This window comes from Gracilinanus agilis, chromosome X (genome assembly GCF_016433145.1).
Source record: "Gracilinanus agilis isolate LMUSP501 chromosome X, AgileGrace, whole genome shotgun sequence".
NCBI lineage: Eukaryota > Metazoa > Chordata > Mammalia > Didelphimorphia > Didelphidae > Gracilinanus > Gracilinanus agilis.
The window spans coordinates 56,817,363-56,842,018 of record NC_058136.1 but is presented as its reverse complement, the minus strand read 5'-3'; the positions used below and the strand labels follow the sequence as shown (position 1 = coordinate 56,842,018).

General features: G+C 40.7%; 1 protein-coding gene across 1 annotated transcript in view; it reads right to left on the bottom strand.

The window, feature by feature from the left end:
* The window catches only part of LRCH2 (leucine rich repeats and calponin homology domain containing 2), a 69,719-nt gene that overhangs the window by 18,845 nt on the left and 26,218 nt on the right, over positions 1-24,656 (bottom strand). The window contains exons 10-14 of the mRNA XM_044682481.1: positions 13,621-13,728; positions 8,049-8,126; positions 5,827-5,895; positions 2,181-2,229; positions 1,985-2,101 (exon numbers count right to left, since the gene is read on the bottom strand). Of these exons, the coding sequence (XP_044538416.1) occupies positions 1,985-2,101; positions 2,181-2,229; positions 5,827-5,895; positions 8,049-8,126; positions 13,621-13,728 (421 nt within the window). The remainder of the gene's footprint in view (positions 1-1,984; positions 2,102-2,180; positions 2,230-5,826; positions 5,896-8,048; positions 8,127-13,620; positions 13,729-24,656) is intronic.

Sequence of the window (24,656 nt, the reverse complement as noted above, 5' to 3'; positions counted from 1 at the left end):
AGCACCCTTCTCTCTCACTGGCGACAGACCAATTGTAAGGAAACAGATTTACTGGCACCCTCGCTCTCCACATCACCCTAAGCCGAGCGGCAGTAAGAATAATTAGACGAACTTCTCGAGAACGTCACAATTAAGATTTTTTGCTAAGACTGGACTTCTATGGCCTATTATGCCTTCTTATCACTCTTACGCAAGTTAGAAGCGCTCTAAACAGAAAGCGTGGCCCAACATCATGAGGTACTCACGAAAGGCCTTCTGCAAACGCCAGCCACACCTCCAGTTGGTCCATTCTAAAGAAACGCCACCTGAGATACAGGACCACATGATGTATAATAAAGCACTGGCCTACAGTCCTACCTTCTGCAATCTTCATGCCTTTCCTGTGATGATGCCCAATTGTATGTTGTCTCCTTGAGGGCAGGGACTGTCCTTTGCCCTCCTTTGGATCCTCAGCACTTAGTACGGTGTCTGGCACTTAGTAGAAGCCATTTTTAAAAGGCTTATCAATTGACTGACTAATGAAACAGTATTAGGCTGGCTTGCCGACAGGTACCTAAAATTCTATCAAACTGCCTGGTTCCCCCTGAAACATCATCGTCCTGGGAGACAGAATCTATATTATTATATAATTTCATATAATAATATTATATCATTTTCCCCACTAATGGGGAAATTATATATTACCTTTTGACAAAAGTCTCTGTCCCAGGTCCTACGACTATCCACACTGCCATCTACAATGAGGACCAGCAGACATGAAAAAATTGATATGAATCCACAGATCTCACCCTACCTTGGAATCAGATAGCCTTGCCTCTTGCTCTATACTTCACCCCATCAAGAGCAAGGGAAAAGAACCTGAAAATAAATACTCCAGTCTGACTCAATACCATCTGGGCTTTCTACCCTCCAGAGTTACACACACACACACACACACACACACACACACACACACACACACATATGTATGCATGCATGCAGACGTGATCAGAGCTCTGTCATTCCAAGGCTGCGCCTTCTCTACCTTTTGCCCCAATAACCCTGGGTGCTGGCTTTGTATTTCTGAATCTCATGAAGGAGAATATCACTGAGGGAAGTTATCAAGAGTTTCAAAGAAGTAAGCGTGAAAGGGGCCTGGTATCTCCACTCTCCTGGCATGAATAACTCCATCTTTAACCTAGCCTTGATTTCAGCATGAAGCCACCTGCGCACCCTTCGATTACCCACTAGACCCTTTTGCTCTCCCTCCAGTCCCCATCTGGTAGCCACCAAACAGTGATTCCTAAAGTGGGCGCCACCACCCCCTGGTGGGTGCCGCAGCGATCCAGGCGAGCGGTGATGGCCACACTTTTTTTGTATTACATTCTATTCTGAGTTCAATAAATAGTTTTCATAATTTCCAGGGGGCGCCAAGTAATATTTTTTTCTGGAAAGGGGGCGGGAGGCCAAAAAGGTTTGGGAACCCCTGCCATAAAACAACAAAATTGCCTCACTCTGCTCCTGAAGTCTGCAGCAGACCAAGACTGACTGTCTTCCATCTTTTTCTGCTTCCTACACTATACCTTGAGTATCCCATAAACCTTAGGGCACTTTGAAGTTTTAACACCTCAAAAACGCTCTAACCCTTTTAGAACACCAGGTATATTGGTAGGAAATTGTATTCAGAGCTTATGGGCAGACGATGGATTGCCCTCAATCAACTGATCTCTCCCTACCCTGGCTTAGGATAATAAAGACTCTCTACCTGACGTGTACCCAGTTTGTGAAGTGTGGTTCTTTTGCCACGAGAGGGCTAATTTTCAAGATTCCTCTGATTCTATTAGACCTTACTGGGCCACATATCAATACTACATTCTGCGAGAAAGTTTTTGAGATAAAACATTTAATTTTGTCAATATGTCCTACTGTGAAGCAGTTACATTTACAAGAGAAATGACAGGATGGAGAGTAACCGTTACAAAAGCACATTAAAAAAAGGAGATACCTTGAAATATTCTTTTCTAATTTGTTTGCTTCTCCTCCTTTCTTCATTCTGCCAAATTATAGGTGGAGTTTCAGGCCACTGCTGTTCATCCGCTGGATCCTTCTGGTTTCCTAAAGGCTATAATAAAACAATGTCTTTTAACCATGTAAATTAGCACATGGTGAGGAATATAACCACAATTTAATTTCATCTTTACCTGCCACGTGAAGGGTGACAATGCAGAATTTACTTCATCTGCCAAGACACTAAAAAATTAAACACATCTTAATTTGTTAATATGTTTGGAAGTCTCTTTAGGTGCACATTTTGTAAACACACGTTTCGTTATTTAGTCGCCATTTTTATGATGGGAATTTTCTTTTGATGAATACATTCTTACAGAAATGTACCAGGGCCTACCTTTGAATCTGATTTGGCAAAATCTGTACTGCCATAAATACCTCACGAGTTCACAATAAATGATGCTCTCCAGGAACCACCCCAATGGGCCGGGTAAGCATTTCTAAACTAAGAGCTATCTGCAGTGAGAGACAGAGATACAAAGCAGATAAGAAGCCAGGCACGAGAATGGCATCCGAATTCTCCTCTGCCCTCACAGACAAGCAGCTTAGCCTCCATCGGCCCAGGCAGCTCCTCAATGACCCCCGAGTTATTGACTGGCACAGAGAAGAGGGAGTTTTCAAACAGCAAGTTCCCTGCATTGATGAGCATGTACACAGGTCTACTGTGACCCTGAAGAACTCCGTGCCAAGCACTGCCCCAGCTATCCACTTGGGGGACAAACAGGACAACTTTTGTGTTCGGGGGGAGGGCCCCAGAGGAGTTTTTGTGGGGGAAGGGTTATAGGAAAAGGAGAGTACCCCGTGCCTTCCAGAGGAGATAGGGTTTGTAGGAAAGGACAGACTTGAAGAGAGAGAAGGGAAAGGAAGAAAAATGTGGCTGCGGCTCCCAAAGCAGCATTTTTCTTTCTTTCTTTCTTTTTTTTTTAATTTTAAACCCTTAACTTCTGTGTATTAGTTCCTTGGTGGAAGAGTGGTCAGGGTAGGCAATGGGGGTCAAGTGACTTGCCCAGGGTCACCCAGCTGGGAAGTGTCTGAGGCCAGATTTGAACCCAGGACCTCCCGTCTCTAGGCCTGGCTCTCAATCCACTGAGCTACCCAGCTGCCCCCCAAAGCAGCATTTTGAAAGAAAGGGGAGAAGGGCTGTAATTGGCTGTACCAAGTCTAACTACTACTCAAATAAATACCTCAGCCCAAAAGCATAAGACTGATACCAAGGTTTAGGCAAAGAGGAGATCTTTCCCTTCTTTTAAGAAACAAAATGAGATGGGCTTCAACCTCTAGGCAAGATGGTGTTTTGAAATGTTGTGAGGACCAAAGGAGACTGTACAGTGCCTAGCACAGAGTCTGGCACAGAGAAGGTACTATATAAATGCTAGCTATTTTGCATCGTGCTTATAGAGTTCTTTTTCAGTCATACCGGACTCTTGAAGACCCCACTTGGGGTTTTCTTGGCAGACATTGGAATGGTTTGCCATTTCCTTCTCTGGCTCATTTTACAGATGAGGAAACTGAGGCAAACAGGGTTAAGTGACTTGCCCAGGGTCTCACAGCTAGTAAGTGTTTGAGGCCAAATTTGAACTCAGGAAGATGAGCCTTCCTGACTCCAGGACCCACACTCTATCCACTGTGCCACCTAGTTGCCCTAGCTATCACAATTATTATCATTATTATCCTTATTATTTAAAATGAGAGATCACTTAACAAATGAGTCTAAGAGGTGTGAAAAAATCTTGAAGCAAACACCTCGTCTGCATTAAGAATACACCCACCCTTCGGCTCTTTTAATACCAATGTTTGTAATTCATAACCGGATATACCCGGCTACTATGGTGGCCAACACTCTAGGCTACCAAAAAAGGAGCAATGGAGAGTCACTGTTTTGACATAAGGAGGAAAAAGTTCCACTACACATCTGTCCCTTAGTAAAGGGACTTCATCAAGCCAGTCACTTATTCTTCTATTCTATTTCATAAACTCTGCATAGAATAACAAACCCCAAAAGCAAACAATCAGAAGGGCCGAAATTTCACAGTGTCCAAAGACCGCATTAAAACAAATAGCGGCACCCGTAATTTTGGCTAGAAATTCGATTATCTGCATTCTGACAACTCCACATATGATAAAATTAATTTTACTACCAAACGTTCACTCCCCCCATCCACAGAAGGGGCTCTTAATCTAGAGTCCGGGAACTTTAAAAAATATTTTCATAATTGCATTTCAACATAATTTATTTCCTTGCATGCATTTACTCTATGCAGGTAAAAATATTACTCTGAAAAAGGAGTCTATGGAACACTAGGCCTGGAGTCAGAAGTCCTGGGTTCAGATCTGGCCTCAGATCCAGATTTTGTGGGTTCAAATCCTACACCTCAGAAGATGATTATCTGCATGACCTCAGGTTAAGTCTTAACCCCCTACTAAACTTCTTGGTCTATAAAAAGAAAGAGCAGACGCTGCTCGACTCCCTTCCAACTCTACAACAGTGATCCTATGAAATCCAACCACTGTATTGCACAGAGGAGGAATCTTAGAATGCAGACTCTTCTATCGAATATTATCATAGAAACAAAATCCCTGCATCTGGTAGACTTATCAGTAGAGATCTAGAAGGTCAAAATTATGAAGTGAACAAATGAAAGGAAGCAAATTAAAATGAATTTTGTCAATCTAAAAGTACTTTTGGAGACGTCCAAAGATATAAGACTCGTCAGTTTGTGTTTATTTGTGATGCTTTTTAGCAATATATATTTCATGTGAATAGGTGGGACCATCAGCACTTTATAAGTGACTCCTCATGTTTAGGTAGATTCTGGGCCTTTAAAGGTCCTCAACACTTGCACAGTAGTAGCAGAGCCGCTTCTACTTGCACCCATCTCCATTGCTTCTCACCTGTCCCCTCTCTGCAGGTATGAATCTCCTTATTCCTAGCATCACGGAAAACCACAGGACAGTTAAGTTACACATCCTGAGGCCCAACCCTAGAGTACAGCTTCACTGGCCAGGCAGATTCTCAAGAAAGGTGCGTGGTCTTCTAGCAGACCATGGTCTTCCACGCAGGCTATGGACACAAACAAAAGGATTGAGCAAAACTAGTGTAAAAGTGCAGGCAGCTAGGAGGCACCAGAGTGCACTGAGCACTGGACTCAGCGTTGGGAAGAATGAAGTTCCAATCTTGCTTCAGACACTATCTAGCAGTGTAACCCTGGCAAAGTCATTTAGCCTCTCTCGGCCTCGGTTTCCTCATCTGTAAAACAGGAATAATAACACCAACCTCACAGGTTTTTGAGAGGAGTATAAAAGATAAAATATGTAAGTTGTTTTGGGAATCTTCAAGCAATATATAAATGGAGCTCTTCTTACTATCCAGATGGATATAAAGAAGTAAGCATAGTTCGCAAGGAAGAAAAAATGACCCTGACTAGTTGAACTTCTTTCCACTGATCTAGTCAAACAGCACGCAGGAGCCCAGAAGGAGAACGATCACGAAGCATTCTTATCGAGCCCATGCCGTGCATGCTTTTTCTTCTGAATCTGCTAGACCAGTTGGTAAACCATTTAGGAAACAACTTCACAACTTCCAGGACGAGCGATTTTTGTCCTGGGTGGGGTGGGGGAAAAGAGGCTCCCTTGACCTGGGCAGAGGACCACACCTCCAAAACTCGGGAGAGGGCTGTGAACACACTTCCCTGCACTCGCCCCGCCCCGCCACCAGTGAACAGACAAACAGAAAAAAAGCAGACTGATCATAAAGAAAGAAGCACAGACATGGTTCTATACCTTTTGTCAAATTCCACCGTTTGCTTAGGTCGGTTTCTGGGGTTTACCGAAGATGAATGATTAAGAAGTCTAGAAACAAATCGAGAAACCGAGGTTTATTTATGATGATTAGAGCACAATCTCATCAACAACACTTTTCAGATACAGCTAAGTCCCAAAGAAAATGGCTGGGAAATAAGTCTGGAAAGAACATGTAGAAGAGCAGCTCTTAATGACAGTGGCTATTTTAGAAGGAACGAGGTCACTGAGCCTTTCATGCAACTCTGCCTGGAACAAGTCCCCCCTTTTAAGCCTTTTATGCCCTCTCCTAGCAGGGTGCCCTTGTGTACCTACCGATTCCAGCTGAGGAAGCCAATTTTCCAAGATAGAAGAGAGGAAAACATGTTTTAGGTGCTAGCATGACTGATTTAGAATGTGTTGCAATATAAAGGAAATGACAGCATACACATGTGATAGCAGAAAGAGCCAATACACAGTCAAAAATGCTGACAGCAAACTAATAAACCTCACCGCTTATGGCAGCTTTAACAGTCAAACTTAGTTCTCAACACAAATATATGCTCTTACAATTTGAAATATAACCAAATGATGATGAAGAGTCAAAAGAAGAGAACAGAGGCTAGACTTGTAACGTCACGTGGGCAATCCTTTTTGGCTTCATATCAATTCCTACCTGAAACTTACTGGTTCTATCCGTTACTCTAAAGTAATTTTAACTTAAATTCCAATTCCTTGTTCCAGCACAATATGATTATTAAGCAACAAGGACTTTGAGTGCTACAGAAACCCAATGGCCAAGTCTCAGAGTTCAGAACAGTTAAAAGCTAAAAGTGGTTTCTAGATAAAATCTTTAGGTGTCAATTACCTAAAATGGGGGTGGGCAGAGGGACAACACTTCCAGGGTGAAGGCCCTAAATGGAACTGCCCATTGGAAGGAGGGTTATCAGAGGAGTCATTTCCAAGCTAGATCCCTTCATAAACAAGCCCAAGGTTTTACTGGTGGACATCAGGGTGATTTCGTACCTGTCAAACCAACTATGGATAAACTTCATTGATTCAAATATTTATTTTCATATGAAAAACCCAGTGGAATTACTCATTAGCTATGGGGGTGGGGGAAGAACATGAATCATGGAACCATGGAAAAATATTCTAAATCAATTAAATAAAATTTTTGAACTAAAAAAAATTGAATTCAAAAAATAAATAAATGTTCATTTTAAGGACCTTTGAAATCCTTAATGAGGACTAATCCAAAATGATGTCAATTTAGACAATGAACTATAAGTGATAATTAGCCCAATAATTAACCATGTGTTGGACATCAAACCCACAAAGGAAAGGCTTCTCGACCAATTTAGAATGATAAAATTGTACCGCTGAAAAGGACCTTAGAGATCAATGATCACTTAGCCCCCCTTGTTTTATAGAAAGGGAAACTGAAGAAGTGACTTGCCCAAAGTCATAAAGCTAGTCAGTGAGAGAATTGGCCAGGACTAATAACCCAATCTCTCCTAATTCCAAGTTCAGAGCAGCCACATCATGAAAATGGAAAAAGGGCTACCTCCCATAGGTTAGCTTTCTTCTTATGGCCCTTTGGTAGTTTTGGAGGTTAAAGAGTCGGGGAGTGGGAATATAGCTAAGTGTGAATGGGTAATATTGTCCTATTACTTAAGAGAGTCAAGGATCTATTACCCATTGCCATCTACTCTGCTGGGACCAAGACATAGTTAGGAAGTAGTTATGGCTGGGTATAGAAGGTAAACTTCGGACTATATAGGCACATACATACATATAGGTTTGACTATATTCCAGACACAAACCAAAACATGCACGATATGTGCATCACATATTAGGTCTTAGCCATATCTCTATTCTCGTCTAGAAACATATAATTTAGAGTTGATTGTGCTGATATATACAATCAGGCTACATGACATTTGATCATGTAAATATAGAAGCATAAAAATAGTGAACTATCTAAATTTATTAGGAAAATATCACTTCTCTGCTCAACATTCTAAGGTCCTTAATAATATCACCTAGAGAAACTAGTGGCATTAAACATTGATTAGTTGCCATCGGGCTATGTTGATCGCTAGAGGACGTCACTGATCCCTGCATAATTAATAGCAGTGTTCCAAGCAAAAGCCTACTTCCAAGAGTTTTAGACAATCAGTTGCATGACAATAGCCCTGGAATACTTCACAAACTTGAGATACCTTGATGCGCGTCCTGCTGCTCTGGTCCTCTGGAAGAGTTTTTCACTGAATGATGTTCTATAACTTAAAGGTCTCCGTCTGTATTCACATTTCCCGCACATCAACCAAACCCAAAGATGGAAGAAGTAAGATGTTGATGGGAGAGGACAGGGAAGTCATTAGTAGAGCAAGGAAAGAAGAGTGGAGAGATTGCAAGAGTAGAAAGAACTGAGTGATTAGTTACAGCAAGTCAGAAGTTAATTTGATGACCCTCAAATGGAAATTTTCATGAGAACTTCTAAAAGACACAGGAAATAGCTATACCCATAACCACCACTAGACCTCAAAACCCAAGCCAATGCTGCTTAGTCAATTCAAATATTGAGGAAAGTTCAATCATAGATCTCTGTGACTCTTCATTTCAATTACGGGACTTTCATTTTTGAATTCTTTTACACAATACTTAGTGCCATTTCCTTTCCAAAACGAGTCAAAACTTTCATGTTGTCTAAAAATCAAATAAAAAGATGGAAAAAATCAGAAACATATAAAAGAATTACTATGCTATTGAATAAATTAGCATGACTGAAAACGCCATGGGAATAAGGCTGGCCAAATGGACTGATATTTTGCACAGACCCAAATGTATGAGAATCATTCCTTTCAAAAGGGAAACAAAATGCTAAGAGCATCAAATGAATTATGGTGACAGGTGGCATGCTTTAAAACACACACACACACACACACACACACAGGCGCACGCAAGGGCAATATCATTTCACCTTTTGCTGATGGCCCTAAGGTACATAATTTTTCTGATAATAGTAAGTATGAGTAAGGTTGAGGAACATTTGATACATTGGCTAAAATGTTTGCAAACTGAATGCTTTTTTATAAAGACTGAAATTTTTCTTATAAAGGCTGAACTTAATTTACCAAATTAATCTCAAGGAAAATTTTGATGTTTTTTAAATGACTGCTTCAAACACAAGCAAAAATAATGTTTCAAATGAACTTTGATATTGAATGCAGGTGTAGCAAGAATTTAGGATATGCACAGAATTTAAAGAAAAGGGATTAGACATAAGGGACAAAATGAAGAGCATTTCTATTTTAAAAAAATTTTTTTTAACCCTCACCTTCCATCTTGGAGTCAATACTGTGTATTCGCTCCAAGGCAGAAGAGTGGTAAGGGCTAGGTAATGGGGGTCAAGGGACATGTCCAGGGTCACCCAGCTGGGAAGTGCCTGAGGTCAGATTGGAACCCAGGACCTCCCGTCTCTAGGCCTGGCTCTCAATCCACTGAGCTACCCAGCTGCCCCCAAGAGCATTTCTAGAAGAAAATTATACCTAAGTAGTGGATAGAACATAAATTCAATCCATGAAAAAAATTCAGAAACTATTTTATGCATCTTGGGCTTGTGATGGGGTGGTTAGAAGGGAGAGGAGACTTCAGATTTTTATTATTTAAGATCTTTGCCTCTTAATTCAGTATTATCCAATTACAAAATGCCCACTTGATGGTTTATTTAATGAAAACTGTTGATTGTCTGGCAGGATCTCCATGTCATCTGAGAAGCTTCTGGATGCCTTTAGGAACCAACTAATTGGCATATGGCTCAGAGAATAAAAGAAAACTGATTTTGAAATGTGGTGGTGGTGGTAGTGTTCAATCATTCTGACTCTTCATGACATGACTCCATTTAGGATTTTCTTGGAAAATATACTGGAGTGGTTTGTCATTTCCTTCTCCAGTTCACTTTACAGATGAGAAAAGTGAGACAAACAGGGTTCAGTGACTTGCTCAGGGTCACAGAGGCCAGATTTGAACTCAGGAAGAAGAGTCTTCCTGACTCCAGGCCTGGTGATTTATACACTGTGCCACATTCCTGCCCAATTTTAAAATATACTTTAATAGCAGAGTTTTGGAAAGAAAATCTCTTCCTCAATTAATCTCCAAATCTTTGCTATTCTTTGCTCTCGAGGATTACCTTGATTTTCCCTGTAAACGAAGAGGGTGGTCAATGAACAGTAAAATAAACATTCAAGGTAACCTATAGCCAATGCACCATGGGAGCCAAGAGAACATGGGACAGGAAGAATTATTTCTGATTGAATGTAAAGATGACAAAAACAAATGAGACTACAATGAGATCTGAAAAGAAAACTATTACAATTTTGATTGTTTCTCTGCAGCTTGGAAGATCATTAAGATCATTTCTGCTGTAAAAAACCTCTGGACCTATAGAGGAGAAACCTGGAAGGTAAAAAAAGAATGCTAATGAGTGAAAATGGAGAAGGCAGAGACTGTACCAATGTCTCTGTGCCATGCCCTGCTTTTAATAGTCACGCTCACTTTAAGCTTCTGCAATCACATCCAACTTATAGAAAGAAGCCAAGAACACAAGCATCTACCAGAACCTTAGTAAGCAGGGCCAATTATTCAGAGCAAAAGAAAGGGAAGGTCTAGGCGACAAAACACCAGACCTCCAAAGCTAATCACCTAAACTCTGCTCCATTGTTGGCCACCAACAAAACTGTGTACGGGCAATTAAAAAGAATTGGAGAATGTGCCTTTGATTTCATTGGTATAAAAAACTTCTTTAACCAGTGGGGATCAGCAACACATCTGGAGCTTCTATCCATCCAGAGCTGCCAGAGGCAGGGGGGACAGTGAGTCAGACGGAGAACTACAAATGAGGCTTCCCTAACATGAAGGCCTCTTTCCACTCCCCCACAATGCCTCTTGTCCATGCCTATTTAACTTTCTAAATACATAGTAAATTGTGAGAAATTAGCCAGGCTAATAAATTCGCCGGGTGACTGGTCTTATACCAGTCAATTCTTTTAATATTTTGAATCCTCTTAGAAAATAGCATAATGGGATTAGCTTTTAATATTAAGTGAAAGACATGTGAAAAGATCTTATAATTAAGAGTTTTTACATCTCATAAGGAAATGTAATAGTAGAAGCATCAAACTTTTCCGGTCATGTGAACAGCCAAAGTAATTTCTTCTACTTAAGCTACTTTCCAAATAGAGATTACTTTCTAACAAAGACTGATATTCCAATTAACTGTGCATATGGCACATGAGTATGCCACATAGAAGACAATGTGGCAGGTGCTCTTTTTATATTAATTCTCAGGGAAAAAAATAACTAGAAACTTGCCATGCAGTCCCTAGAGTACCTAGACCAGGGGTCGGCAACGTATGGCTCTTTCTGCAGGAGCCATAAAGTCCATTTTTTTTCAGGCACCATTACAGGAGCGGCCTGTGAGCACTGCACGGCGCTCATGAAATGACATTTTAAAAAATGTGGCGTTTATGGCTCTCACGGCCAAAAAGGTTGCCGACCCTTGCTCTAGAGTATAAAAGATCAGGTCATGTGAAGAGAAAGAGATAAACATCCAACTAACAGATATAATGCTTGAAATAGACTCACTAGGGTCCTTTCTACTATATTGCTCAAGTCTTGAATGTGGACGCCCAAAGCATCTCCCAGTACATTGAGCTTTCCAATGTTGCTTGACAGAATCCCCGTCCATACAATTAATAGTGGAACACTTTGGTTGCACCATTCCAAAAACACGGTAATGTGTTTTGGGGCCTGGACTTAAGATTGTAATGGTATAGAGCAGTGATGGGCCAACTTTTTAAAGAGGGAGCCAAAGGAAAGGAAATGATCCTCTGTCAGTCTGTTTCTAAGGCAACCCTTTTGAAGTTTCACTGTATTGTATCCTACTCATTGTATTTGTCATATTAGGAATAATGTCAGGGTGGATGGAACATTTCAGGGGGCCACATCTGGCCCGCAGGCCATAGTTTGCCCATCACTGGTATAGAGAATCCTCAGGTGAAGAAATTCCCTCTTCTGATACACAATGGCACATCTGCAGCTTACAGTCCTAAAAAGTTGCCTCAGGGAGCACTGAGAAGTTAAGCGACTTGCCCAAGGTCACACAGCTAATATTTGTCAAAGGCCAGACCTCAAGTCAGGGTTCAGTGCCGGATCTCTGTCTTCTATGCAACTTCATGGCCCCTCAGAGAAACAATAATGACAGTGATGACAACAACAACAAAACTGTTGCTTTGCGAGTTATTATACTGCGCTCTGACTGGGAAAAAGGAGTCCCCAATCTTGCTTGCTCTACATCTACACCATTAAAAATCCTAGGATACAAGTGACTTCCCAACTAATTTCTCTGAATGAAGAAATGGTCCAACTAGCCTAACAGTAGCAAGGAGTGGGAATTGGCTCCTTTTCCACTGATTCCCACTCCTAGCCTCCTGGGGCCCCCAGCCGTCCAAGGCCTGCCTCTGCAAGTCAGCTGCCCGTGGCTGGGGTACAGACAGTCTGTGGCCATGAACAGCAATGGGAACCCAGCAGGCCAACCTCTCAGCACAATGTTTTAGCCCAGCAGCCTGCCAGCTATATAATTCACAGGGGCCCCAAAGAGCTCGAACATTCTTTTTTGAGTCTTGTAACTCGAACAACAGGGAAACTAGCAAAATATTTCTTGTAAGGGTACACAGTAAATGTCTTCTGTTTCATATTCAAACGTACACGGAAACAAGGTGTTTGTGTGTATGCACGTGCATGTACATGTATGTGTATGTGCATTCAGGTATGTCTCTGTATGTACAGGTGTGCATAGAAACTAACATACACAAACACACACACACACACACACACACACACACACACACAAGGTGTTCCTAGTCTTAGTGCAAGTTTAAGCTTTAATAGCTTCAGAAGAATAAATGCTACAAAGTGAAAAAAAAAACAACACTGGAAAAGTTAACTCTCTAAACGTTTGAAATATTACTCCATTTTTTTATTAGTAGCCAACCTACCTACTGTACTGCCTTGGGCACTAGCTGGCTGTAGCCAACTCATTTTCAAACTCTGTGGCCCCTGCTTCTGCACCTTTAGCGCATCCAAAGAATGACGCCCAGATGCCTACGTGACGGTTCTGCCTTTATTCCACCAGAAAAGTCTAATGGAGCTAGATCGGTTGACAGAAGAGGCCAACCCAGACAGAAACTGTCACAAATGCTATGCACAATGACAGGGTGTCCCTTCTTGTTAAAACAAAAAATTTACCATTCAAATTCACAAAACTAAGTAAGTGTAAATGGTATTTAAACACTAAAACTTTCAAATGATATTGTGGGCAAGTTTGTAGCATTTCTGCTTCTGAAATAATCAGGGCTTAAAACTACGCTTAAGACTTTTGTGACATCTTACAGATGTACAAATACATACACATACATAAACATACAAGCACAATCTGTGAATGTATTTCTGATTTCTCACTTAGGGATAAGAAGTTATCCAAAGAATCTGAAACATACTAAAAACTATTTTTAAAATTCTCATCCATAAAGTTTCTCTCCACGACACATTTACATTTCTAAGCTGCAATCTCACACACATAAGCACACACTTGCCTAAATATTCCTCATTACACTTTTAATAGTCCATCCCTTGAAAATTTCTAAAGGGAGTTCACTGTACTGTAGCTTTAATATACATCTACTTTATGACCACATGACCTTCCTCTTTAAATCTAATTATTGCAATGAATACCTGTTCTTCTGCTCCTGTTGCAATAACTGAGCAGCTATTTTCCTTAAATCAGTCACTTCCTTCAAATCTTCATCCTCTTCCTCCGCAAGGAACTGATCTTTCTGAAGCCTAAAAGGGGAGACAAATGTTGTTATTCTCAATGGATACAGTGGTTAAAATGGGCTATGCAAAGACCATTTACTTCTTCACAGAATGATGATGCCTCGGTCCTATTGTCTTTGTGTTCCCAACATTCTAAATTGGGCTCTCACTCTAGTAGGCCGTAATGTGAAATGTCACCGATTGGTTAGATGGAGACAGTACTGGGTAGCAACTAACTCAGTCTATTGGGTTATGGTTTCTGTACATGTTTAACAAATGAATAGCCACAGGAATTGAGCAGTAGTCAATCACACACACTCATCACCCCTCCTTTGAGTAAAAAGCACTTGGGAAGTCCATATTAAGCAACTGAAATAGTTCAAACGTTTTAAAATTCCCACTTGGCTGAGGGAAAACAGCATTCATCAATTATTTCTTTCTGTTAGGCAAGAAGAGAGGCAGCCAAAATAAAAAAAGAGGTTTCAGAACTAAAAGAAATGCCAAAAATAAGGTTCAGATGAGATGAGCAAAACTTTCAAGAAGGATAGAGAGAAGAAAATCAAAGTGCCGTTTATATTATCCCCAAAGGACAAAAACCCAGGTGGGAGGATGACTGCCTTCTTCTATCTCCAGTGAGCACTACCACAGAAAAGATGATTCAAGGCCAAGTTAGCTATGCCTTAACACTCTGAGAGTGGACCAAACTGCAAAAGAAGAGCTGACTGCCTCCTTCCAACCTTGCAAGTCACTCATGGAGTTTCTGGAGACTAAGGCTCAGACATCCAATTCAACAAACCTTTATCAATGCTCACTATGTGCAAGGCTGTAGAGAGCCGTAAATAAACAATTTGATCTGTAAATCCTATCAGATCCAGCTATAGCTGATGATTATAACCAATTGATAACTCCTTTCATTATTCAAAGTTTTCCTGTGCAATAAATCATTTTAATTTAAAGAAAAGGGGGGATTATGTGGGAAGCCGTTAAGAGAAATTAGAATCTCAAATAGATATTTTTATCTGGACCCCATCAAAAGGTCAACGCAGCCTGGCAGAGCCATGTTTTGAACTTTTCCTCCCTTTAAAGGGGGAGACTGGACTGGGTTACCTGAGATAAAAATCTGAGATTCCTCTCTTGACTCCTTTTCATAATTCACACCTTTCTTTAAAAAGCAATATAGTCTTACTGAAAAAGCTTTGAGCTCTCAGTAATCCAGCAGTAAAAGGGTTAACACTGTTCCCCTTTGGCCAAGCCAAGGCCGAACCCTTATCAGGGGCATTTTGCACAGAATTAAAGTAAACTAATGGGTCTCAAAAATATTGTTTAATACCATCAAGGCTGAGAAACTCAGGGGCTTTCTGTCCTGACAAAATGTCCCAGACTTCACTTAATGATAACACATTTAGTTGATAGTTTAGCATAGGTATTATCTACACCTTGAAGATCCTAAGGCTTTTGTTTTGACTATGGTAAAAACATTGCTCTGTGTAATTGTGGGAAACTTTCTTGGGCTTTTGGGGGAAGGGGATCTTTGACTTTCTATATAACAAACTTGTGACTCCATTGTACCTCTGGAACACTTTGAGCTAACAAGCCATGCTTTCAATCTGTTTTGTTCTTTACATCCGACGACCACCCTAGGCCACTCAGAAAATCTCTGGTTTATAGAGCAGGAACTCTATACAAGGCATCGAATCAGGCAAACTGGAAAACAGCTCCTACCCTAATGGGGCTTATGCACCCTCCACATATGTACAAGACACTCTGAGAAGGCAAAGAATACTAAGAGCATAAGAGAGTCTGGAAAGGACTCCTACAGGAAGTGGAACCTGAGTTGAACTTTGAAGGAAGCTAAGGATTCTAAGAGCTGGAGGTGAGGAAAGGGAGGTAGAGCAGCCTGTACAAAGACACAGAAACAGGAAATGGAAGGCCAAATGTGCAAAGTACAGCAAACAGGTCTGCTGTATAGGAAGGGGTCAATGTGAAATGTGTATAAATGGAATTAGCTCAAGCCCATTCATAGTTAAAACTCTAGCCACCAGAGATAATGTCATCCCCACCTCCCTTAGTGAGGAGGGGAGATGAGTTACCCACACGTGACAATAAGTAACAAATAAAGAACAAGGGACTGCCCTTTGGGCAGTCCAAATCAGTGTAGAGGCTGCCATTTGTCCACTTGAATTAGAGGTGGACCCAGAGGAAGTGATGAAAGACACTATCTCTTCAAGTATGTTGGTAACTTCCTTTTGGGGGGGGGGTTCCCGCTTTGAACTTGGTGCTGAAGGATCTCAGCTGAGACCTCAGGCGGCTTCCCCTCTGAATTGTCACGTGGGTAAGTTAGGCTGACTTCCTTGGCTTACCTTGGCCTTTCCAGACTCTCTCTCTATTTCCCTACCTTCTACCTTCCTAACTGTAAATAAACTACCATAAAAGCCATCCTGACTTGGGTCTATTTAATTATGGAATCAATCTGAATTATTGATTCCTGGTGACCACACCTTAAAATATATGTCTATATAATATCGAATATCTAAATATAACATCTTGGCTGACCACAACTCAGTCTCAGATACCCTCAATCTTCCTAAATTTTCTTGAATTTTTTCTTTACTTTTATGACCATCCCCTAAGTCAGCCTTTTCACAGCTCGTTTTGGATCTGTGATTGATATAAAGCTTCCAGACTTTTCTTTCCTTTAGCTTTTAAAATACATTAGAAAAGCAGCCACTTTAACCTTGGCTGCAGGGCCCTGAGATTTCAGCTTGGGAGCCCCTTGCCTTAGGGAACAAATAACCCAATTAGCTGACCCTTAGTTTCACCTGGAAAGGAATCTTATTTTTCAGTTGCCTTACTGAGGACTAGATGGTTTAGAAGCTGCTCTGCTCCTCACCAAAGCAGAAGGCACTAGACTCAGCATATTAGTAGGGAGAGTAAATTTTTAGGCCAAAAAATTAGGCCTTAGCCTTGTTCTCTTTTTGTTCCAAAACTCCATGTGTCTCTAGTTTTAAAATCTTAAGATAGAACCTAAAGCCTGGTGGGGCCAGCTAGAATTAAGCACCCCTTTTGCCCAAAGAAGAAAGCACATAGCTTTAGCGGGTTTTAGCCTCAGGGGGAAGAAAAAAAAAGAAAATAAAGATCCTTCAGACATTTAAAATGGAAAAGAGCCTCAGCTACACCTTATTGTCCCACCCAAACTTAGCCTCTGAAAGACACTCCTGCCTGCCTTGGGCTAGAGGCTTTGTCTGCCCTCAGAGAACCTAACCTATAGAACTCAGCATCTGGCTACAGGCTTTGTTTTCTGCCAGACAGAAATAAAGGAAGTCACAATCTAAAACAATTGAACCCAAGCCCAACCCTTAGAAAGGAAAATGTGGTTCCAACCCATTTAGGACTTAGTGAATACCTGGGTCCAGACTTTCAATGACATACTCAAACTTATAGGAGCGACCTTTTTTTTGCTGGTCAGTAACCCCACAGAATACATTACAAGGGACATATCTTGCACTGTATATTTGGGTGTGATGACAATACTTATAGGGGGAGTGATTTATCTTTACTTCTCCCGGAAAAACTTGCAAGAGAAAGTGGATGCCAATCTAGAATAGCCCAGGGCACCACACGCTCAGCTTAATTATAACTGGAGATTGAGCAATTTGGAGGAGAATGTAGAGCAATTGATGGCTTATGTAAAAATCCTTGCAAAGCATTTAAGAAGGAGAAAACGTAGGAAGTTCCACCAAATGGGAGACTTATTTCTCCATACTTCCTCATCATGGGAGTCTCTGGATGGGGATGCTGCTCCTGCCACATCCTCGACTCAACCCATTGATAGTGATACTGCCACACCCCCTCCTCAGCCCATCCCACTGCTGCTGCTTCAGCCCCCACCCTCCTTGCCACTAATCACCAGGCAGGTAATCTAGAGGCAGAAATGCAAGATGATGCAGCACAAAGCCTATTTCCTTTACGGGAAGTACTCACTTTCAATAATGAAGGAGACTTGGTGCCTGTAAGGTGCTATACTCCCTTCAACCCTCAAGATTTAGCTAGATTTAAAGAAAATATGCCCACTTTAGTGAAAGAACCATTCATAATTGTAAAAAAATTAGACAATATATTCCGAACTTATGACCCCAGCTGACAGGACGTTGAAAATGTTTTAGATGAATTTCTGATAGTCGGTGAGAAAGATAGGATCATTTCTTGGGCCAATCATAAAAAAGGTAAGGATGGACCTAAATGGCCCCTCCAGGATCCAAAATGGGATTACAATTCTGTCCCAGATCATAAAAAATTGCAGGATGGCAGGGAGGCATTATTGATAGCCATGAAAGCTTGTGCTGATACACAGGACACCTGGTCAAAATTCAAAGAAACTAGACAACATACCAATGAAACTCCCTCCCATTTTATGGACAGGCTGATTGAGGTGGGAGAAACATATATGGGCCTTGATTTAACCATGGAACAGGATGTTAAACATATATTTAGGCAATTTGTAAAAAATTCCTGCAAAGTAGTCAAAGACTATTTTAAAACTAACTGCCCAACCTGGGAATCTATGAGCCTTGGGGAATTGAGGAAAGTAGCATCCTATGTTTTTAGGGGCCATATACAAGGACATGAGGAAGACACTGACTCAATGGATGCTTTAAAAGCAGAAATTAAAATGCTAAAGGAAAAACTGAAAAATAAAGGAGAGTTTATAGCCCCTCTCCGAGAATCTATCAGTCCGTTATCTGTCAGTTCTGCAAGAAGAAGAGCCATATGATGATGAACTGTAGGAATCTCTTAAGAGTAATGGTAAAAAATACCCAGTCGAAAAATAACTATGGGAATAACAACAGGAATAATAATGATGATGATGATGATGATGATGATGATGATGATGATTCCAGGAATAGCAATTTTAGGAGTGATAGAAATGCTAGAAATAAATCTCAGGGAGATGAAAACTCATACCAAATGACCCCACAACAGTATATCTTAAGTGGAGCTTGTCCCCGAACTACTCAGGGTGCTCATGCCCCTGGGGGGGGGCCATGGAGCCCAAGCATCTTTTTGAAGGTGTGAGGGGGGAGGAAGGCTTTGGAATAAAAAAAGAGAAACCTTTGACTTTCCAGACCCTGATGTTTTAATGCCTATTATCCCCATACATTCCCCCCAAATAGTAAGGAACCCCATGTAACCCTAAAAATGTGAAATTCATATTACAATTGTTTGCTGGACACTGGGGCTTCAAGATCAGTACTGGTGAGTAAACCAGATGAAAACTGTAATTCTATTGGCTCTCTAAAAGTAGTAGGGATATCTGGAACACCTCAAAAGGTCCCAAAACTTTCTCCTCTCATGGTAAGCATAGGACCCCTAACTGTTGAACACTCCTTTCTTTTAATGCCTGGATCCCCCACAAATTTGCTGGGAAGGGATCTATTATGTAAACTTAAAGCCACAATAATTTGAAATTCAGATGGTTCTATGTCACTGGAATTGCCGGAGGACTCTCTAAATTTGCTCCCTGTATTTCTCTCAGAAGAGCAGGAAGTAAAGGAGCCTCCCACCTTTAAAATCCCAGATGATATCCCAGAGTCTCTCTGGGCCACATCTTCTATTGATGTAGGCCTACTTAAATCAGCTGTTCCTGTTCAGATTAGAACAAGAGGAGGGCCAGCTCCCTCCATTCCTCATTACCCCTTATCGAAAGAAGCTATTGAGGGAATCGCCCCGGCAATAAATTCATTAATTGAGCAAGGAATAATAATCTCATGCAAATCAGAATATAATATACCTATTTTACCTGTTAAGAAGCCAAAATTAGGCCCAGATGGAAAACCTCAATATCGATTTGTTCAAGATTTAAGGGCTACAAACAATCATGTCATAAAGAGGCATCCTGTGGTTTCAAACCCAAACACAATTATTTCCTCTATTCCCAGTACAGCCACTTACTTTACAGTGGTGGACCTGTGTTCAGCCTTTTTCTCGATTCCTATTTATGAGGATTCCAGACATATATTTGCCTTTACCTGGAATAATTCCCAGTGGACTTGGGGGCGTCTTCCACAGGGGTAATCTGAAAGTTCCTCCATCTTTGCACAGATTTTCAGCCAAGATACAGATAATATAACTTTTAAAAACAGTAAGTTAATTAAATATGTGGATGATTTGCTCTTGGTTTCACCAGATACTGAAACATGTCAAGAAGATAGTAAACATCTTCTTTTAGAATTATATAAAAGAAGCCATAAGATTTCAAAAGGAAAAGTTCAGTGGTGTTTTCCCAGAGTGGAATATTTGGGGTTCATTTTGACAGCTGGAGCCCGTTATATTTCTCCTAAATGCATCAAAAATATTCAAAAATTGAGTGATCCTACCACTAAAAAACACTTAAGAGCAATCTTAGGAGCAACAGGGTTTTGTAGACAGTGGATCCCTTGCTATAGGGAAATTACTAAACCCCTTATAGCACTAACAAAAGATTCAGTCCCTGAACCACTTAAATTAGAGGCAGAGCACAAGTTAGCTCTATCGAATTTAAAACAAGCTATCCTGTCTGCCCCTGCTCTAGGCATCCCAGATTATAACAAACCATTTACTTTATATGTACAACGAGCGTTGAGGGGTAGCTTCAGGTGTTTTAACTCAAACTTTGGGACCTTATCAGCGTCCAATTGCTTATTATTTGGCCCAGCTGGACCCAACAGCTGCAGGTGCACCACCATGTCTTAGAGGCGTAGCTGCCACAGCTCTGTTAGTGACAAAAACTGTTGATCTAGTATTGGGATGCCCATTAACAATTATGTGCCCACATGAAGTGGAAACATTACTGCTAAGACATAGAACACAGGCATTTTCTGATCAGAGAATTACAAGATATGAAATAACCTTGCTAAATAATGAAAATATTACTTTTTTTTTTTTTTTAATTTTTAAACCCTTAACTTCTGTGTATTAGTTCCTTGGTGGAAGAGTGGTAAGGGTAGGCAATGGGGGTCAAGTGACTTGCCCAGGGTCACACAGCTGGGAAGTGTCTGAGTCCAGATTTGAACCTAGGACCTCCCGTCTCTAGGCCTGGCTCTCAATCCACTGAGCTACCCAGCTGCCCCCGAAAATATTACTTTTAAACGTTGTACAACTCTTAATCCTGCCACCTTGCTTCCTGATTTACCAGTTTCAGAAGAACCTTTACATAATTGTGAAACGCTAGTGTCCATGGCTGAAAAGCCTCAAGACAATCTCCTGGACACCCCTTTAGAAAATCCCAATCTAGTTTTATTTATTGATGGTTCTTCTTTTATGAGGGATGGCATATGCTACACTGGAGCTGCTGTCGTCACAGAATTTGACACTGTATGGTCAGCTTCACTGCCCTGAAATCTAAGTGCTCAATCTGCGAAACTCAAAGCCCTAAAACATGCATGTATAATTGCCAAAGATAGAAGGACAACAATTTATACGGATTCTAGATATGCATTTGGAATTTGTCATGCAGTGGGTATGTTATGGCTTCAGAGAGGATTTTTAACCTCAGCTGGAAAATTTATAGCTAATGCAAAAATTATTAATGAGGTTCTTTCTGCTCTCCAGCTACCCAAAGCCTTAGCTGTAGTTCATTGCTTTTGCCCATACAGGTGGCACTGACCCTGTCTCTAGGGGAAATGACCGGGCAAATACTGCTGCAAAGCTAGCAGCTATAGAAGGGCTTGAATTAATTTTAATATTAACAACTACTGATGACTCAAATTTATCACTTTCCTATGATGAGAAGGAAGTAGAAAAATGGGAGCAGAAATTTAAAGCTAAACAGATGAATGGAGTATGGGTGTCCTCTAGGGGAAAACCCCTGCTCCCTAGAAACTTTTATCACCAAATTTGCCAATCTATTCATAAAAATGGTCACTTTGGTACCTAGGGTATCGTGGACTCTGTTAAAAGGGTATGGATAGCTCCTGGCATAACCACTATAGCCTCTAGAGTGTGTACAGCTTGCCTTACTTGCCAAGCATATAACCAACACGCCTTTCAGGGCAAGGCTTTTGGTGGGCGTCCTTTGGCTTACACACCTTTTGAGCACCTGCAAATTGATTTCATAACAATGCCAAAGGCTGGACAATATAAATTCTGTCTAGTCATAGTGGATCAACTGACCAGGTGGCCAGAAGCATTTCCTACTGCCCGAGCCACAGTGGCTTTTGTCGCCAAGGTGCTCTTAAAAGAAATCATTCCTCGTTTTGACCTGCCTGTACATATTGACTCGGAAAGGGGGAGTCACTTTACTGATTCGGTTTTATCTGAAATATATTCCTGTTTGGGAATAACTCCCAAATTCCATGTACCATATCACCCCCAGAGCTCAGGCCAAGTTGAACGGATTAACAGAGAACTTAAAACTATGATTGGAAAATTATGCACTGAGACACATCTAAAATGGCCTGAAATTCTCCCTCTAGCTCTATTTTATCTTAGAAGCAGGCCCAGGGGAGATCTACACATCTCACCACATGAGATGCTTTTTGGACATCCCCCTATACAGGCTAAGCCCTTTTCTCCTGCATATACATCACTATTAGGAAGAGATACTTCTATTGCTTCCTATATACAGGCATTGCAACACAAACTGCATGAACTCCATGAATCTGGAACTGCAGTACAAGCAGGACCAATAGACTTTTCACTTCATGACCTGAACCCAGGAGACAAGGTGTATATAAATAACTTCCAGCTCACCGGGGCAACTCAGCCTTCATGGGAAGGCCCATTCAAAATTTTATTAACTACCCTGACAACTATAAAAATTGGAGAAAAGGACTCTTGGATTCATTGCTCACATGTAAAAAGAGCATCTTCTATTGAAACTGATTGACAGTTTCCTGTTACCTGCATTGGAGATAACAGTTCATAGACTAATGGATGCTATTTTTTGGAATCACATTGCATTTTTTTTGTTGTTGTTCTTGATTCTTTCCCTGAATTTATTTTTAATTTTCTTATTGTTTTTCCTATTATCTTTTAATAGAATAATTGATTTTTTCTTTTTCTCATTTCGTGTATTTAAGTACATATAATCACTTAATTTTTTTTTATTTTTTGCAGTGCTATAATTTTAATATACATATTTGCTGTAATATTACTGCTTACTCACAAGGCTTTATAGGCTTTGGGAACCTGCCATGTATTGTTAAATGTTATGGGACTTTGAATGCTTCTGTCTGATTCCAGGAAAAGGGAACACAAGAGCCATTAATAGTCCTAAGAAGGCACAAGGTCATGGAGACTGACCAACCAATCCCAATGGGATTGATGAGAAAATCTGCACAGTGCCAAGGAGCACAAGGTCAGAAAGATCATACAAATACAGGTGGGATTGAGGTACTCCCACGCCAATACTAAGGACTTGAACTCAGTGTAAGAATCGAAGTTGCGACACTTAAAATATGTTAAGATGTAGGACTCTTCGAACTACACTGCCAGTCAGGTACTGCAGGTTGGCCATCATCTGGCTCACCCATATATTCCTGAGAGTGAAGGGAATGACAGGCACTTCCCTTGCATATAAATCTGGTCCTTTTTTTCTCTCTTATAGAATGGCAACTTCCTGTAGTCTTGGCTGCAATTGGGTAAGTGCGGTATTACTGCATTGTGTCCTACAGACTAGTAGGATGGAGATTATATTAATTGGACCCTAATATAAGGGCCTGTTATGAATTTATTTTCATTCAGAAATTTTATATACATAGCTTTTGATATTTTGATTCTGATTTAATGTTTTCTTTTCCCCCCAAAGTTTCAATTTTCTTCTATTTGATGTTCTTTTTTATACTTTTGTTTTTTCTTTTGAATTGACTCATACAACCCCATAACTCAACCATGTATCCTGAGCTGATCTGGGTATTTCTTTTTTAAATAACCACGTCAGGGGGGATTGTATTTTTATTAAATCCAAGATTTAAGTTTTTGATTTTGTTCGAGAGAAATTCTCAGGGAAAGAAGCTTGCTGATTCCTTAATCCAGAGAATGAATTGTTTGCAGAGAGATGTCTGAAGAATCTACATTTAATCAAGAGATTCAGAATGAACTTTGGGTTACAATTGACTGAACTGATGGGGTTTGAACAGCTACTTTAAATGTACATTTTATGCTAATAGGGGACTGCCCCCAATTGGTTTCTTGTCAATGCGCTTAGCAAAACATTGGTTTTGCCTTCTCTCTCTTCCATTCTCCCTCTTATCTCTAACTATTGTAGTTAGAAGACCTTTGTGGGTATAAGATGATTATGTAAAATGATCACTTGAGGTGACTAGGCACCCAATATGATCATCAGGGGAAATTGTGTAAATGGAATTAGCTCAAGCCCATTCATAGTTAAAACTCTAGCTACCAGAGATAATGTCATCCCCACCTCCCTTAGTGGGGAGGGGAGATGAGTTACCCACACGTGACAATAAGTAACAAATCAAGAACAAGTGTAGAGGCTGCCATTTGTCCACTTGAATTAGAGGTGGACCCACAGGAAGTGATGAAAGACACTATCTCTTCAAGTATGTTGGTAACTTCCTGTTGGGGGGTTCCTACTTTGAACTTGGTGCTGAAGGATCTCAGCTGAGACCTCAGGTGGCTTCCCCTCTGAATTGTCACGTGGGTAAGTTAGGCTGACTTCCTTGGCCTACCTTGGCCTTTCCAGACTCTCTCTATTTCCCTGCCTTCTACCTTCCTAATTGTAAATAAACCACCATAAAAGCCATCCTGACTTGGGTCTATTTAATTATGGAATCAATCTGAATTATTGATTCCTGGCGACCACACCTTAAAATATATGTCTACATAATATCAAATATCTAAATATAACAAATAGGCCTTGAAAAGTAGGGTGAGTCAGCCTGGCAGTCGAGGTAACAAAGTGCTACTGAAAATTCTTAAGGGGGAAGGAAAAAGGGAAGAGGTGGAGGAGGAAGAGG